General features: G+C 44.7%; 4 protein-coding genes and 1 long non-coding RNA gene across 8 annotated transcripts in view; 4 read left to right on the forward strand and 1 right to left on the reverse strand.

Annotated features, from left to right (window-relative positions):
• LOC144697434 (uncharacterized) overlaps positions 1 to 4,011 on the forward strand; it is a 32,681-nt gene extending 28,670 nt beyond the window's left edge. Inside the window, exon 2 of the mRNA XM_078569410.1 lies at positions 3,200 to 4,011. Coding sequence (XP_078425536.1) covers positions 3,200 to 3,866 — 667 coding nt within the window. The 3' untranslated portion in view covers positions 3,867 to 4,011. The remainder of the gene's footprint in view (positions 1 to 3,199) is intronic.
• Positions 1 to 18,158, forward strand: part of LOC144697120 (uncharacterized) — a 432,856-nt gene that overhangs the window by 94,828 nt on the left and 319,870 nt on the right. For 2 of the 3 annotated variants that reach the window (XM_078568951.1, XM_078568953.1), the window contains exon 3: positions 4,008 to 4,544. The gene's annotated coding sequence lies outside the window, so the exon portion shown is untranslated. Of the gene's footprint in view, positions 1 to 4,007; positions 4,545 to 18,158 lie in introns of those variants that run through there. The other variant, XM_078568952.1, reaches the window with a different exon arrangement.
• LOC144697359 (uncharacterized) overlaps positions 1 to 18,158 on the reverse strand; it is a 226,542-nt gene that overhangs the window by 41,970 nt on the left and 166,414 nt on the right. The gene's annotated exons all lie outside the window — the stretch shown is intronic.
• Positions 1 to 18,158, forward strand: part of LOC144697094 (uncharacterized) — a 391,382-nt gene that overhangs the window by 31,191 nt on the left and 342,033 nt on the right. The window lies entirely within an intron of this gene.
• The window catches only part of LOC144697437 (uncharacterized), a 50,365-nt gene continuing 33,873 nt past the window's right edge, over positions 1,667 to 18,158 (forward strand). Inside the window, 3 exon segments of the mRNA XM_078569414.1 lie at positions 1,667 to 1,696; positions 13,172 to 13,899; positions 14,065 to 14,522. Coding sequence (XP_078425540.1) covers positions 13,526 to 13,899; positions 14,065 to 14,522 — 832 coding nt within the window. The 5' untranslated portion in view covers positions 1,667 to 1,696; positions 13,172 to 13,525.

An 18,158-nucleotide genomic window follows, 5' to 3' on the forward strand; every position in this document is an offset into this window, starting at 1 on the left:
AAGCTCTTTCCACAGTCAGTGCACTGGAATACTTTCAATCAGCTGTGTGTGTCTTGGTGCTTCTCCAGTCACATTGATGTTTAGAATCTTTACCCACAGACAGAACAGACAAATGTTTCTCCACATTCAAAGATCAATTATGTTCAGGTCCTGATGAATTGAATGACTGTGAGATCTTGATGTGATTTTTGGTTTCAGATTTCTGTCTACAAATCCCCCCCCTCTAATATCCTGTAAAAGGAGTTTACAAAAGTCATCACTGTCAGTACAAGACAGAAATTCATAACAGACAATTCTAGTTGCTATGAAACATTCTTCCCTCTCCTGTTACCCAAAATCTATAAATCTCAGTCCCACACACTCTCCCTCCATTCTCACTCTGCGGTGCCTAATATACACCCTCCTCATTCTCCTGAAGGTGCAAATTCATCTTAATCGACAGATCCGTGTTCAGCACTGTCAGTCCAGCACACAGAGCTGCGAGTCATATACATGGTCATATTACTGGAATACAAACGTGTGTAATATAATGTAATATGTATTGCATGATTAGAGTTATGGGCGGATGGAAGAAAGAACTGTAATTAGGAGTGAGTGATCATGACCTGGAATTGAGTTCATCTGAGGATGGTGGAACTGGAGATGATCTCTGATTTCAGAATGAAATTTCATGGACACTTGACGGAAATGTACTTGCAGGGGGATGGGGATATAGAGGGGGAATGGGATTGACTGAATTCGTCGATGGAGAGTCGAGATGGACTCAAGTTGCCGAATAGACTCCTCCTGTGCCGTAATGACTCTGTGACAGGAAATATACAACATAGCTACAGTACTATATCGCACGGTTAGAAAAAATAATAAATGTACTTTATTACAGAACCATAAATATTATATCTGATGAGTACCATCTAACAACACTAGACACATCTCTGTCCTATATTAATTCACTGTCCCCTTAAATGTCAGCCATCTCCTGGGGAAACCAGCCCTTTAATTGTGAACATTAGGAAAGAGACCATCCTTTTAGCCAAACAAATAAATGTGTCAAGCTGAGGGAGCAAAGGATGTCAATGTCTTTAAGAGAGAGAGAGAGAGACCTGGGCCAACCTTACCAGAGTCTGCACCCTCCCTGGATTCACTTCCTTTCCCTTCAGTTCCTGCAAGTCAACAATTTCCCCCAGAATGAGAAAAGAAATGGAAAGGGGGAGAAAAGAAAGTGTTTTACTCACAGATGTTGGACACAGGAGGAAGTTTTAGTCTGTGTGAAGCTCAATCTTTATTCACACAAAGCCCGCGCTATGATTGGCTGGAGGACCAGAGTCCTTCCGGTCCTTCAACTCTTCCCATTGGTCAGCCCCTCAGCATGACGGGAAGAGGCGGGTCTCCCCCGCACATGCGCAGCTTCCCCTCTCCCGTGTTCCCTGAGCGGCTTCTCGCTCTGGCCGGAGCCTTCAGCCGGTTTCCTGGAAACATTGGCTCGAGGAGGGGGAGGGGGAGGGGGAGGGGGAACAATGGATGGGGGGCGGGGCTCCCGTGTCCGCGCGCCTGGCCTGCAGGCTGGGACCCGAGAACGTCACCGCGGAGCAGAGTGATTCCTATTGGCTGATTCAGGCAGGGTTCCATTGTGGACGGTCACAATGCGGAAGTTGGACAATTAGTTTCAGACGAAGACTTCCTCCTGTGCCCAACATCTGTGAGTAAAACACTTTCTTTTCTCCCCCTTTCCATTTCTTTTCTCATTCTGGGGTCAAATTGTTGACTTACAGGAACTGAAGGGAAAGGAAGTGAATCCAGGGAGGGTGCAGACTCTGGAAAGGTTGGCCCAGGTCTCTCTCTCTCTCTCTTAAAGACATTGACATCCTTTGCTCCCTCAGCTTGACACATTTATTTGTCTGGCTAAAAGGATGGTCTCTTTCCTAATGTTCACAATTGAAGGGGTGGTTTCCCCAGGAGATGGCTGACATTTAGAGGGACAGTAAATTAATATAGGACAGAGATATTTCTAGTTTTGTTATATGGTACATATTTAATATAAATTATTTATGATTCTGTAATAAAATGCATTTATTATTATTTCCAGTCTTGTAATATAGTACTGTAGCTGCCTTATATCTTTCCAGTCACAGAGTCATTATGCCACAGAAGGAGACCATTCAGCAACTCAAGTCCATGCTGACTTAGTGTAGAGCAATCCAGTCAGTCCTATTTCCCCTCGATATCCCTATTCCCCTGTAAGTTTATTTCTTCATGTGTTCATCCAACTTCATTTCAAAATCATTGATCATCTCTGCATCCCTCGAGGAAGCGAGTTCCAGGTCAAATAATCCTTCAAATGAATTTAATTCATCCAGTCCAATTTCATGTTGAAACTATCGATCATCTCTGCTTCCTCTACCCTCCTATATAGTGAGTTGCCAAACGTCTCTGTATCTGGGACAAGAAGCAGTGAGCTTGGATCTCTTGATGAACATGAATCGGCACCTTCAGGAGAATTGGGAGGGTGTATATGAGGTACAGCAGAGTGAGAATGGAGGGAGAGTGTGTAGGACGGAGATTTACAGCTTTTTGGGAATGAGAGAGGAAAGAATGTCCCATAGAAACTAGAATTGTCTGTTCTGAATTTCTATCCTGTGCTGACCATAATGACTTTTGTAAACTCCTTTTACAGGATATTAGAAGAGAGGATTTGCAGACAGAAAACTCAAACCAAACATCACATCAAGATTGATCCAGCAACTCATTTCTCTGAAGTCTGAATATCACCTGCCTTTGAATCCAGGAGGAGAAATGTTTGTCTGCTCTGTCTGCTTCAATAGTTTCAAACATCAGTGCGACTGGAAAAGCACCGAGACACACACACCCTAGTGAGAGTGTTCCAGTACACTGACTGTGGAAAGAGCTTTAACCAGTTGCACCACCTGTTTGTACTACTCACAGTGGGGAGAGACCGTATGCATGTTCAGTGTGGACGAAACTTCAACTGACCCTCGAAACTGGAGAGTCACAAGCACACCCGCACCATGGAGAAACCGTGGAAATGTGGGGACTGTGGGAAGGGTTTCAAAGCGCCATCTGAGCTGGAGATTCATCGACGCAGTCACACCGGGGAGAGGCCATTCAATTGCTCTGTGTGTGGGAAGGGATTCAGTCATTTATTCGCCCTGCAAAGACACCAAGGAGTTCATACTGGGGAGAGGCCATTCAGCTGCTCTGACTGTGGGAAAGGATTCAGTGATTCATCTGCCCTGCTGAGACACCAGCGAGTTCATGCTGGGGAGAGGCCGTTCACCTGCTCCAAGTGTGGGAAGGGATTCACTCAGTCATCCCACCTGCAGACACACCAGCGAATTCACACTGGGGAGAGGCCTTTCACTTGCTCTGAGTGTGGGAAGGGATTCAGTGATTCATCCACACTGCGGACACACCAGCGAGTTCACACTGGGGAGAGGCCATTCATCTGCTCGGAGTGTGGGAAGGGATTCACTATGTCAAGCTACTTGCTGAGACACCAGCGAGTTCACACTGGGGAGAGGCCGTTCGTCTGCTCTGTGTGTGGTAAAGGATTCACTCTGTTATCCAACCTGCAGGCACACAAACGAGTTCACACTGGGGAGAGGCCGTTTATCTGCCCGGTGTGTGGGAAAGGATTCACTCAGATATTCAACCTGCAGACACACCAGCGAGTTCACACTGGTGAGAGACCATTCAACTGCTCTGAGTGTGGGAAGGGATTCAGTGATTCATCCAACCTGCGGAGACACCAGCGAGTTCACACCGGGAGAAAGCCGTTCACCTGCTCCGTATGTGGGAAAGGATTCACTCTGTTATCCAACCTGCAGAAGCACCAGCGAGTTCACAAGTGATTGCAGGAGTTGGATTCTGCTGTTATTGCTGCTGTTAAACACATCCAGGACTGAACTATGTTCATTCTGACACTTGGTGAAGTGGGAGAGTCAGAGGGTTTCTTTCTGCTAGACTGGCCGGTCTCACGACTTTGCTTCCAGTGGGCTGATGCTCTTTGAACCTGGGAGTGCACACTTCCACTGAAATGACCCACAAAAGCTGATGAAGGACATTTATTTTATCCTGTATAGTAAATGGTGTTTTTCCTACCACTACAGGTAGCTCTAAATTAAACACATTTGTCTCTGTTCCATTGAGTATACATCACAGGGCCAGGCCAGTTGGCTCAATTGTCAGTATTTATGCTCCACATGAGCCTCCACCCACCACTCTTCATCTACCCCCATCAGCATATCCTTCCATTCCTTTCTCCCTCATGTATGTCTCAATATATCATTTGTGGTAGGGGAGGGGCAAGGTGGGTTGATGGTGGCATGAGCCCCAGGGTCCAGTGCCCCTGTGTCCAGGTTACAGAGGAGCTGAAGAGAAACCATTTGGGTCCAGAACATTGTGCACATCCTTTTACTCTGGTTGTCTTTGATCCTCAAGTAATTTTCTGTTTTTTTTAACCATGTTTAATTTCATTAATAAACTTTTATTAGTAAAAATATTTGATTTTTCTGGACTTTTCATGATTAGATTTCTGCAGTTTAGGGAAAGTGGGTGAGAGGGGTTTGCAGGCTCTTTAACAGAAAGTGAGTCCCTCTAAGGTAATTGGCAAAGGAGCCAGAGGGGGAGATGAGATTTTATTTTTGACACAGCGATGTTAGAAAATGGAGTTCAGCGAGTCAATTAACCCTTTATCCCCTTTTTACAAACTCTGGATTGATTCACAGTGATAACTCTTATTGGTGACAGTGGTTAGATTTTATTCAGTATAAAGAAGACCTGACACATGCTCATGTCTGAGCAGTAGTATCAAAGTGCAGCAGCATTACCATTACACTCTGGGTAGAAGCACCATCTCCACGTAAATGCTCCCTGGTCTGCCCCAGATACCATGGCACCAGTCAATGCAATATGTAAAACCTCTACAAATTTCTGTGCTCGGGGAATCCCTTCTGATACTTTTTTACATCACAAAGTCTATGAAGACTGATTTAACCCAATCATTGCCGAGCTAACATTTGAACGGACCAATTACAAAACCTGTCATTGAATCACCTGTACCTGCCAAAGCCACATCAAACTCTGAAATAATTGGCTTCCCACGCTCCGTCCCCGGTACAGGGAGTCAGCATTCCCATGCCAAGCAGTGAAAACATGGTGGCCTTGACACCCATGTGTCGTCTAGGATTCAAGGCACTCTTGTTTTCTCTGTCCTCTGGGAGCTGTTCATCTCCCTGTTCACAGAATCAAACAGTGCAGAAGAGGCCCTTTGGCCCATCGAGTCTGCACCGACACGTGAGAAACACCTGACCTACCTACCTAACCCCATTTACCAGCACTTGGCCCATAGCCTTGAATGTTATGATGTGCCAAGTGCTCATCCAGGTACTCTTTAAAGGATGTGAGGCAACCCGCCTCCACCACCCTCCCAGGCAGCGCATTCCAGACCGTCACCACCCTCTGGGTAAAAAAGTTTTTCCTCACATCCCCCATAAACCTCCTGCCCCTCACCTTGAACTTATGCTCCCTCATGACTGACCCTTCAACTCAGGGGAACAGTTGCTCCCTATCCACCCTGTCCATGCCCCTCAAAATCTTGTACACCTTAATCAAGTCGCCCCTCAGTCTTTCCTGCTCCAACGAAAACAACCCAAGTCTATCCAACCTCTCTTCATAACTTAAATGTTTCATCCCAGGCGACATAGCAAGTCGTCTGTTCTCAGCTCTGCCAGATTTCTGCTGAAGTTTGGCCCCTTTTACACCTTTTGGATCAATAAAACATTTGGTCAATGAAGACCCAAACCACAATATCCCATCCTGTCACCTGTCAACCATCCTCACCCAGAGAGTAATCACAACAGGAATAAAAACAGGAGAAGTGTAACAATCAAATTTAAAATAATTGCACAGCCAGTCATAGTTATTAATTAAATGTTCACTAATTAGCCAGAAAACCCGAAGTAGGGGGTCCCCCAGGATTCTTACAATCCAAACCTTGAAGGGGAGGAGAACTCTCTCCGGCACCTCACTCAATTTCACTCCGTTATTTTCCAGTTCTGTTCTGGCCCTGCCTGGGGTAACATCTACTCGATCTTTTCTCCTGAAGGAGCGCTGTGAGTTCTAGGTTACTCGTACATAAGGACATAGGCTTCAAGCAGCAGATCAAGCCTGGATGTAAAAGATTCTCCAGCTCTCTCCTTACCCCTGACAAACTTGTGGAAAGTTGTCACTCAGTACTATTTCTCCCAAGCCCTTCCATTGTCCCAATCCACAATTTTTTTATCCCTTTCAGTTTAGTTTTATTCACTTTTCAACCATGACTGGTGTCTTTAATTCTATACTGACTGTTTTAAAGTCAGTTTCTCTCTGGAGCGTGTGTCAGTGCCCTGATCACATCAAAATGTTGTCTCATTCCTCTGGCCACATTAACCATTCCATGTCATACTGTTTGTCAAGTCGCTGTGTATGTTTGGGACTCTTCCATGTATTTCACCATGAATTTCCTTCTATTAGTTGCTTAACATCTAACAAATCACATATGCATGTACATTGGTATCCCAATAGCATACCAGACATTTTTTGACTTTCATGTTATCTTATCTGAAGTTCATGGGGGGGTTGGGGGGGTAGTGTGTGGGGGTTGGGGTGGGTCTGCCTCAAGAGCTTTGCTAATCTCACTCTGTGCAGTCCCGATATTTCAGGTAGTGGCCAGGATTTTAGCTGTGGTTTTCTTTTAAAAAAGGGTTCAGAGGCAAATGATGTAAACATTTCCAAGAGAAAGCTATCGACTTATTCATCTTGTCTACACTTCCCTGAATTTCACTAGAATCTACATGGATACCAGATTGATCTGTTCCATTCAACTACACCCAAGGTGAGTTATTCCAATTCCTTCACTGCCCAGTGGAATTGTAAACATTCCCATTTTATTCCAGGCATGAACATATCTTATTTCTTTGTTCCGGCTGGGACTGTTCTCCTTGGAGCAAAGGAGGTTGAGGGGAGATTTGATAGAGGTGGACAAGATTATGACAGGTTTACATCAGCTGGGCAAAGAAAAGCTGTTCACGCCAAGGACGAGGGGACACAGGTTGAAGGTTTTAAGTGAGAGATGTGGGGGGGATGTGAGGAAGAAGTTTTTTTTACACAGCAAGTGAGAATGACCTGGAACTCGCTGCCTATGAGGTGGTGCAATCAGAGATGATGAATGATTTCAAAAGAAAGTTGGACGGGCACTTGAAGGCAATAAACCTGCAGGGATACGGGGATATAGAGGGGGAATGGGACTGACTGGATTGCTCTACAGAGAGTCGGCATGGAGTCGAGGTACCAAGTGGACCTTTTTGAAGGTAACTTTGTAACGTTTAACCCATGTTGGTGCAGCTGTTCAACAAAACTAACAACTTCTTAAACAAATATTTGTGACTCGGCCCATGGGAAAAGTGTTCCTCATTTCCCCACATTAAATTGAGCCAATCAGCTTGGAGCCACTTCTAAAGCTACATTACAGTATCTGGAACTGAAAGAGCCAGGCAATTGAAGACTGTTCATCGTTAAGCTTACATACAGTACAATTTGGTAATATAAGCCTTATTAATTACACAAATGTGTCATTGGGGTGAAGTCTAACAGTTAACACTGATGAAGAGGCTGACTCCAGTTATTTTGCAGGGAATCCCCACTCTTTTTAGTGACTTCAATGCGTTGACATCACCAAACCAAGACAAGTAGAACTTTCATACTCCTTAACCTTGTGTCAGTCCCAGTACGAGGTGAATCTGGGTAACATTTTCACCAATCTAATCCACATACTGACGAGGTGCAGCCACTGTCTAACACAGAACAGTTGAATGAGTCTGTGACTAACATACTCATCACTGGACCAAAGCTCCTTGTGACTAGTACAATTCCTTCAGAGTGATCATCATCATCATCTTCAGCCTTAGAATTCTCTGTATCATGTGTCACTTCGAAGACCCTCATTTTCCACTTTGGGCAGTTCATCACATAATGATATTTTGAGTCAGACCTGAAACACCGGTTAACTGTTCCATGGTCATCCCTGGGGTTCATTCACCTATTGGTGCTGTTCTAATCCTGTCTTCTGTTGTGATATCCAGATCTGCTACAGATGCTTTTGCCCTCATTCGAAACCTGTCAAAGTCCAACTGTGCTTCATAGGCATCCACTAGAACATCTTTCTTGTAAATCTCATCAATGAACCCAAATAGAAGATCCAAACCTTCGTCAGTATCCAACCAACCAGCATCCAGTTCACTAAATACTTTGCTTCTGATTTTACTTTTGTTGGGAAGTGACGATGCCAAGACCAGACCTTGTTTCCTCCTTGGTAGGGATGTTACCCATGTCCACATATCCACTTCATTCTTCCACTGGTCGTGTGGCTCAGACTCAGAGAACATCAGCGGGTAATCAGACCCTGACAATTTCCACTTGCTTTCAGTCATTTCTCACAAAAACTACTCAGATTGTAAGTTTCTGTCTGAAATGTTATTTTCCTTTAGTTTCCAACCTTCACCATTAGACAAGCATTCTCTGTTACCATGTTATAATCCTGACAGCCTGATGGTGAAGGAGTAAACTGGAGCCAGTCTTTAATTGGTATAGATTTATACACTGAGTGAAACATTACAGGTACCTTCTGACTCGGCTCCACTCTATGTCAGTAAGAGTCTCTTTATCTGTGCTCAAGTAACTATCCAATCCATGACACCCACCTGTATATACTTAACCTCAATTGATACAATTAACACCCACAGTCAGAGCAGCTAAAAGGACTGAGTGAACTGTCTGGTGTCTCAGCAGCTCGGATGAACATGTGAATCCCTTCCCACACTCAGAGCAGGTGAACGCCCTCTCCCCGGTGTGAACTCGCTGTTGTCTCAGCAGATGGGACGACCAAGTGAATCCCTTCCCACACTCAGAACAGGTGAACGGCCTCTCCCCAGTGTGAACTCGTTGGTGTCTCTGCAGGTGGGATGAGAAAATGAATCCCTTGCCACACACGGAACAGGTGAATGGCCTCTCCCCAGTGTGTACCCGCTGGTGTGCCAGCTGGTAGGATGACCGAGTGAATCCCTTCCCACACTCAGAGCAGGTGAATGGTCTCTCCCCGCTGTGTACCCACTGGTGAGTCAGCAGTGTGGATGAATCACTAAAACCCTTTCCACACTCAGAGCAGGTGAATGGTCTCTCCCCGGTGTGAACTCGCTGGTGTCTCTGCAGGTGAGATGACAGAATGAATCCGTGGGGTTGGAGTCATGGGTGGGGGAGTGGGTGGTGGTGGGATGCTGGTGACCGTGAGAGCAGGTTGAATGGGGGTTTGGGTTTCAATATGAGAGGTGGTGAGGAGGAGGGGTCTTGAGACAATAATAGTGAGAGGGGTGGGGTTTAAAATAAACTAAAACTTACAACTTATCTTGTTTAGTCACAACATCATCATCTCTCTGCTGGCCAACTCACTCACTTGCAGTCCCAATCGAACCACTCAAACTCACCCTGGAGATTCCCGGGATCAGTTTCCCACAGGCTGTCCGAGAAATACAGGGCAAAAGGCAAAATAAGGAGCAATCCCTTAAAATACAGGACAGTTAATTGCCCTGAAATTGTCTCCTTAAATGTCAGCCATCTCCTGGGGAAACCAGCCCTTTAATTGTGAACATTAAGAAAGAGACCATCCTTTTAGCCAGACAAATAAATGTGTCAATCTGAGGGAGCAAAGGATGTCAATGTCTTTAAGAGAGGGGGCCAACCTTTCTAGAGTCTGCACCCTCCCTGGATTCACTTCCTTTCCCTTCGGTTCCTGCAAGTTAACAATTTGCCCCAAGAATGAGAAAAGAAATGGAAAGGGGGAAACATTGATTTCCTCCCAGATGTTGCCCAGAGGAGGAAGTTTTAGTCTGAAGCTCATTGTCCAACTTCCTCATTGTGACGTCGACAATGGAACCCTTTCCGAACCAGTCAATAGAATCACTCTGCTGCACAGTGATGTCCTCGGGTTCCAACCGCCTCCTCCTCACCATGGACGTCCAATCCCTCTACATCTCCATCCCCCACCAGGATGGTCTGAAGGCTCTCCGCTTCTTCCTCGAACAGAGACCCGAACAATCCCCATCCACCACTACTCTCCTCCGTCCGGCTGAACTTGTTTTCACACTGAACAATTTCTCCTTAAACTCCTCTCACTTCCTCCAAATAAAAGGTGTGGCTATGGGTACCTGCATGGGCCCCAGCTATGCCTGTCTCTTTATGGGCTTTGTGGAACTTTCCATGTTCCAGTCCTACTCCGGCCCCCTCCCACAACTCTTTCTCCGGTACATCGATGATTACTTCGGTGCTGCTTCGTTCTCCCGTCTGGACCTGGAAAAATTTATTAATTTTGCTTCCAATTTCCACCCCTCCATCATTTTCAGGTGGTCCACCACTGACACTTCCCTTCCCTTCCTTGACCTCTCAGTCTCAATTTTTGGTGATAGACTGTCCACCAATATTCATTACAAGCCTACTGATTCCCACAGCTACCTTGACTACAGCTCCTCACACCCTGGAAGTAAGGACTCCATCCCATTCTCTCAGTTCCTTCGCCTCCGTCGCATCCATTCTGATGATGCCACTTTCAAAAACGGTTCCTCTGACATGTCTTCCTTCTTCCTTAACCGAGGTTTTCCACCCACGGTGGTTGACAGGGCCCTCAACCGTGTCTGGCCCATCTCCCGTGCATCCGCCCTCACACCTTCCTCTCCCTCCCAGAACCATGATAGGGTCCCCCTTGTCCTCACTTATCACCCCACCAGCCTCCGTATTCAAAGGATCATCCTCCGCCATTTCCGCCAACGCCAGCATGATGCCACCACCAAACACATTTTCCCTTCACCTCCCCTGGCGGCATTCCGCAGGGATCGTTCCCTCCGGTACACCCTGGTCCACTCCTCCATCACCCCCTACACCTCAAACCCCTCCCATGGCACCTTCCCATGCAACCGCAGAAGGTGCAACACCTGCCCCTTTACGTCCCCCCTCCTCACCGTCCAAGGGCCCAAACACTCCTTTCAAATGAAGCAGCATTTCACTTGCACTTCCCTCAATTTAGTCTACTGCATTCGCTGCTCCCAATGCGGTTTCCTCTACATTGGAGAGACCAAACGCAGACTGGGTGACCATTTTGCGGAACACCTTCGGTCTGTCCGCAAGCATGACCCAGACCTCTCTGCCGCTTGCCATTTCAACACCCCACCCTGCTCTCATGCCCACATGTCCGTCCTTGGCCTGCTGCATTGTTCCAGTGAAGCTCAATGCAAACTGGAGGAACAGCACTTCATCTTCCGATTCGGCACTTTACAGCCTTCCGGACTGAATATTGAGTTCAACAATTTTAGATCATGAACTCTCTCCTCCATCCCCACCCCCTTTCCTATCCCCCTTTTTTCCAATAATTTAGATATATTTTTCTTTTCCCACCAATTTCCATTATTTTAAAATGTATTTCCATCCATTGTTTTATCTCTACCTTTTAGCCTTTTTTGATTCCTTCACCCCAACCCACCCCCACCAGGGCTATCTGTACCTTGCTTGTCCTGCTTTCTACCCTTAATTAGCACGTTCCTTAGATAATATCACCACCTTCAACACCTCTTTGTTCTTTTGTCTGTGACATCTTTTGGTTATCTCCACCTATCACTGGCCCTCTATCCAGCTCTAAAACAAAAACAGAAATAACTGGAAATACTCAGCAGGTCTGGCAGCATCGGTGGAGAAGAGCAAAGTTGACGTTTCAAGTCCTCATGACCCTTCAACAGAACTAAGTAGAAATAGGAAAGGGGTGAAATATAAGCTGGTTTAAGTGGGGGGTGGGGGGTGGGGAGTGGCGGGGGGGGGTGGTGGAAAGAAGGGGAGGGGGGTTGTTAGGACAAGCAAGCAATGATAAGAGGAGATAACCAAAATATGTCACAGACAAAAGAACAAAGAGATGTTGGAGGTGGTGATATTATCTAAAAGAATGTACTAATTAAGAGTGGAGAGCAGTAGAAGCAAGGTAGCTCTAGTGGGGGTGGGGTGAAATAAACGATGGGTGGAATACATTTAAAAATAATGGAAATAGGTGGGAAAAGAAAAATCTATATAAATTATTGGAAAAAACAAACGGGAGGGGGAAGAAACGGAAAGGGGGTGGGGATGGAGGAGGGAGTTCAAGGTCTAAAGTTGTTGAACTCAATATTCAGTCCGGAAGGCTGTAAAGTGCCAATATTATCAGTAACCTTTGGGAAAAATGAACTCAATGCTCATCTGGCGAGTTGTAAAAATCCTAACATCCCTTTGAAATCCAAACAACCCCTTCACTTCATTAGAAATGCAAATTCCCTTCACACCGTACATGCTAGGACCCCACTGATGTTTACTCATTAGCATTTCAAGTACATTTCTACACCTAACTTCTTTTCATAATTTCAAGCTTGTAGTTTCCCTGACTCCACACAGAGAGAACCATCCATGCTCACACTCATAAACCTACTCGACAATGAACCAGAATAATATTATGAAAATTATTATACTTCTGTAACGGGGGAAACTTTAGATATATTATTGATAGTTTTGTCATAAAGTTCATTTGTTATCCTTCTAGTCTTGGAGGACAGTACTGTAGCTACTTAATATATTTCCAATGATGGAGTAATTCTGACACAGAAGGAGTCCATTTGACAACTCGAGTCCATACCAACTCTCTGTAAAGCGATCCAGTCAATCCCATTCCCCTTCTATACCACCGTTCCCCTGCATGTTCATTTGCTTCAAGTGTTAATTCAATTTCATTTAGAAATTATTGATCGTCTCTGGAACCACCACCCTCATAGGCAGTGGGTTCCAGGACATCACCACTGGCTGTTGAAATAAAGTTCATCCCCACAGAAACCATGTATGTCTAATCAGGTAATAGAGCACTGAATATTGGACACATTTTTAGTGCAGTAATGTTGGGTGTATCTTGGGTGCAGCAGAGTGAGAATGGAGTGAGAGTGTGTGGGATGAAGATTTACTGCTTTTGGGGAAAGAGAGAGGAAAGAATGTTCCACAGAAATTAGAATTGTCTTCTGAATTTCTATCCTATACTGACAATAATGACTTTTGTAAACTTCTTTAGCAGAATATTAGAAGGGGAGGATTTGCAGACAGCAATCTCAAACCAAACATCACGTCAAGATCTGACAGACTCACTCGACTCATCGGGACCTGAATATGATCAGCCTTTGAATCTGGAAGGAGAAATGTTTGTCTGTTCTGTCTGCTTGAAAAGGTTTTAAACATCAGTGTGACTGGAAAAGCACTGAGACACACACAGCCGAGTGAGAGACTGACTGTGGAAAGAGCTTTAACCAGTTACGCAGCTTGAGAAAAACATCACCATTCACAGTGGGGAGAGACTGTACACGTGTTCTGTGTGAGCACGAGGTTCAACTGATCGTAGAACCTGGAGAGACACAAGGACACCCACACCATGGAGAAACCATGGAAATGTGGGGACTGTGGGAAGGGATTCAAATACCCATCTGCGTTGGAAATTCATTGGCGCAGTCACACCAGGGAGAGGCCATTCACCTGCTCTGAGTGTGGGAAGGAATTCACTCAGTTACCCAACCTGCAGTCACACCAGCGAATTCACACTGGGGAGAGGCCATTCACCTGCCCTGAGTGTGGGAAAGGATTCAGTCAGTTATTCAGCCTGCAATCACACCAGCGATTTCACACTGGGGAGAGACCGTTCACCTGCCCTGAGTGTGGGAAGGGATTCAGTAATTCATCCCACCTGCGGAGACACCAGCGAGTTCACACTGGGGAAAGGCCGTTCACCTGCTCGGAGTGTGGGAAGGGGTTTAGTGATTCATCCTCCCTGCTGATGCCCAAGCGAGTTCACAGCGTGGAGAGGCCGTTCACCTGCTCTGAGTGTGGGAAGGGATTCGCTCAGGCACCCTACCTGCTGACACACCAGCGAATTCACACTGGGGACTGGCTCGTCTGTTCTGAATGCGGGAAGAGATTCACTCGGTCTTACGAACTGCTGATACACAAGCAGTTTCACACTGGGGAGAGGCCGTTCACCTGCCCTGAGTGTGGGAAGAAATTCACCCGGTCATCCGATCTGCTGACACACCAGTGAGTTCACACTGGGGAGAGGCCAGTCACCTGCTCTGAGTGTGGGAAGGGATTCACCCAGTCATCCCATCTGCTGACACACGAGCGAGTTCACACCAGGGAGAAGCCATTCACCTGCTCTGAGTGTGGGAAGGGATTCAGTGATCGATCCACCCTACTGAGACACCAGTGTGTTCACACCGGGGAGAAGCCATTTACCTGCTCTGAGTGTGGGAATGGATTCAGTGATCAATCCACCCTGCTGAGACACCAGCAAATTCACACCAGGGAGAGGCCGTTCACCTGCTCTGAGTGTGGGAAGGGATTCACCTGTTCATCCGAGCTGCTGACACACTATGACAGTCACACCGATTAGAGACCTTTTAGATGCTCTGACTGTGGCTGTTGATTGTGTGAATTGAGGTTAAGTATATACAGGTGGACATCACGTATTGGATCGTTACTTGAGCACATATAAGGAGACCCTTACTGACATAGAGTGGAGTCAAGTCAGGAGGTATATGCCTGTAATGTTTCACTCAGTGAATAAATCTATACCAAGTAAAGATTGGCTCCAGTTTCTTCCTTTGCCATTGGGCTGTCAACATTATAACATGGTAACAGAGAATGCTTGTCTAATAGTGAATGTTGGTAACTAGAGGAAAATAAAATATTAAACAGAGGCTTACAACCCGAGTAGCTTTTGTGAGAAATGGCTGAAAGCAAGTGGAAATTGTCAGGGTCTGATTACCCGCTGATGTTCTCAGAGTCTGAGCCACACGACCAGTGGAAGAATGAAGTGGAGATGTGGACACGGGTTACGTCCCTACCGAGGAGGAAACAAGGTCTAGTCTTGGCATTGTCACTTCCCAACAAAAGTAAATTCAGAAGCAAAGTATTTAGTGAGCTGGATGCCAGTCAGTTGGATACTGATGAAGGTTTGGATCTTCTATTCGGGTTCACTGATGAGATTTAGAAGAGAGATGATCTATTGGATGCCTATGAAGCATTGTTGGACTTTGACAGGTTTCGAATGAGGGTGAAAGCATCTTTAGCAGATCTGGATATCACAACAAAAGACAGGATTGGAACAGCACTAATAGGTGAATGACCAGGGAATAATTAATAGGTGTTTCAGGTCTGACTCAAAATATCATTATATGATGAATTGCCCAAAGTGGAAAATGAGGGTCTTCGAAGTGACATATGATACAGAGAATTCTGAGGCTGAAGATGATGATGATCACTCTGTAGGAATTGTACTAGTCATAAGGAGATTTGATCCAGTGATGATTGTGTTCATCACAGACTCATTTAACTGTGCTGTGTTAGTCAGTGGCTGCACCTCGACAGTATGTGGATCAGATTGGTGAAAATGTCACCCAGATTCACCTCATAGTGAGGATCAACACAAGGTTAAGGAGTATGAAAGTTCTACTTGTTTAGGTTTGGTGATGTCAACACATTGAAGTCACTAAAAAGAGTGGGGATTTTTGCAAATTAGCTGGAGTCAGCCACTTTATCAGGGCTGCTGTAGTCTCTAGTGAGGTACCCTTACTGTTGAGTAAACTTTGCATGAAAATGGCACAAATGCAACTGGATATGGAGCAAGATAAGGCAATTGTTTTTGGAAAGTCAGTGGATCTGCAGTTTACTCAATCAGGGCATTGTCATCTCCCCTTAACAATGTTTGTAATCAGAGTGTTTGAGAAGGATTAATAGTATCAATGATAAGAATCAGAGTAAAAAAAACAAATTATTTTAAAGCTAAACAGACAATTTGTTCACCCTTCCTGTCAAAGATTCAAAGTCCTGCTCATTAATGCAGGGGTGGTTGACAAAGAGTATATGCGTCTCATAGAAGAGATAAGTGCAAAGTGTGAAATGTGTAAAAAGTATCGGAGAATGCTGTCACATCCTACTGGAAACCTTCCCTTGGTACGTGACTTTAACCAGGTAGTTGCCATGGATCTAAAGGGATGGGACAAAGACAGAAATATTTTCATTCTACACTTTATAGACATGGTAACCCAATTTAGTCTTTCTCCAATAATACATGGCAAGGACAAAAGGGAGATTATAGACCAAGTCATGGGGAAATGGATAGGCACTGGACCTGGGGCACCAGCTAAGCTTCTGACTGATAATGGAGGGGAAATTTGCTAATGACGAGTTTAGAGACGTGTGTGAAAATATGAACATTATGGTCATGAACACCACAGCTGAAAGTCCTTTCAGCAATAGACTCCGTGAAAGGAATCACGCGATGATCGATGAAATGCTGTAAAAAATCTTAGCTGATCAGCCAAACTGCAAGTTGACAACTGCACTGACATGGACGATTCATGTAAAGAATTCACTTCAGATGGTTGGAGGGTATAGTCCCTAACAAATGGCCTATAAGAGAAATCCCAAATTAGCCTCTGTGCCGGGCGATAGCCCTCGTGCTTTAGAAGGGACTACAATTAGTTCCATTTTTTGTCATCAATTATCAGATTGTTTCATAAAAAGAAATGGTCAAGCTAAGAAATTACTGGGGATCCTAGAAGACAGATGTCTTACAATGTAATAATGCTCTGTATAAAGTAAGGAAAATTGTATTTTTGCCTCTTGGATTTGTTTTGAAATATCGTTTGTGCAGATTGTTACAATCCCGGTCGGGACCGTTAACGTTTAAAGAGAAGTTTGAACACCCAGTGATAACTGAAAGAATTACACCACAAGATTCCACGTTTTCAAACAAAAACAAACTTTACTGTATAAAAAAACAAAAGAATATTAAAAACCAGCACTACGAACTGAACACTATAGTTTATGCTATGAACCCAGTTCTACGTTTTAACCTCTCCCAACGAGTTCCCTTATTCTTAACAATATCTTGAAGGTTCATTCACTTCTGTTCCTGGGAATATCCCAAAGGTTTGTTAAAGGTGTGCCCATTCAGACCCAGTTTTATTTCATTCCTTTCCAGCAATGTCGACAGCTTCTTCATTCTGGACTTTCATCTTTATTCTAGCTTTTGAATCTTCCACGTCGCTCACAAACTACTTCATTCTGATCATGTTGGAGTTTTAAATGTATTTTTTTGTGAACTGTCCATTTGCCTGAACTTTTCTTTTATTCATTCACAGGATGTGGGTTGCACTGGCTGGGCCAGCATTTATTGCCCATCCCAACCTGCTGCTCCTATATCTTGTTCTGCCTCAGCACTGGCAGCTTCATGTAATTCAGTGTTAGGGGTCATTAATCCTTCAGTGTTACTTTGAGGTCTTAGTCCCTTCTGTGGTGGACTTTTATCTTGAAATGCTTCAGGCACTTTTCCTGACTCTACACTGTCCAGTACTCGGGTGGGTACATCAGGATCTTTATTTATATCAGTTTGTTGCTTAACTGGGTCATCAATAGGCAACGGCTTTTTACTCTCAGAAACACCTTCTGAACTGTGAACGCAGTCCCAGTAAGTGGAAAAACAATAGCACCCGCTCAATCATTCCCAAATATAAAATCTATATCTGTAATCAGTAATTTAGAAATAACACCACCAATAACAGAGCCTTTTACTAAAGGATAGTTTAAATTCACTCTAAACAATGGGATAGTCACACACTCCCCATCAATACCCCGTACCAATACATTTTTATTTAGTGAGCTTTGTGAAGAAAAGTCTAAATATTTAGCACTGAGCTAAACCACTAGCTCTCAGGATAAGAATCTTTCAGGCTCTTTCTGGGAGTGACTTCCCCTTCAAATAGAAATCCTTCATAATCTCTCATGTCTCTACACCAATGGTAAATACATTAGAAGGTATTGATTTCTCACAAGCTTCCCTCTCTGGTACAACCTTCTATGGAGAAACACCAGCCACTTTCACCAATGCCACTGGTTTAGTTTTTAATTTCCAATAAGCTGTATTTAAATGTCCAACTCTATGACAGTGAAAACATGTTAGTCATTCTGACTCAGTAATATGCTCTCCACTAGATTTTTTTACCACCCTG

Source organism: Cetorhinus maximus, chromosome 23, assembly GCF_964194155.1.
Source record: "Cetorhinus maximus chromosome 23, sCetMax3.hap1.1, whole genome shotgun sequence".
Classification (NCBI taxonomy): domain Eukaryota; kingdom Metazoa; phylum Chordata; class Chondrichthyes; order Lamniformes; family Cetorhinidae; genus Cetorhinus; species Cetorhinus maximus.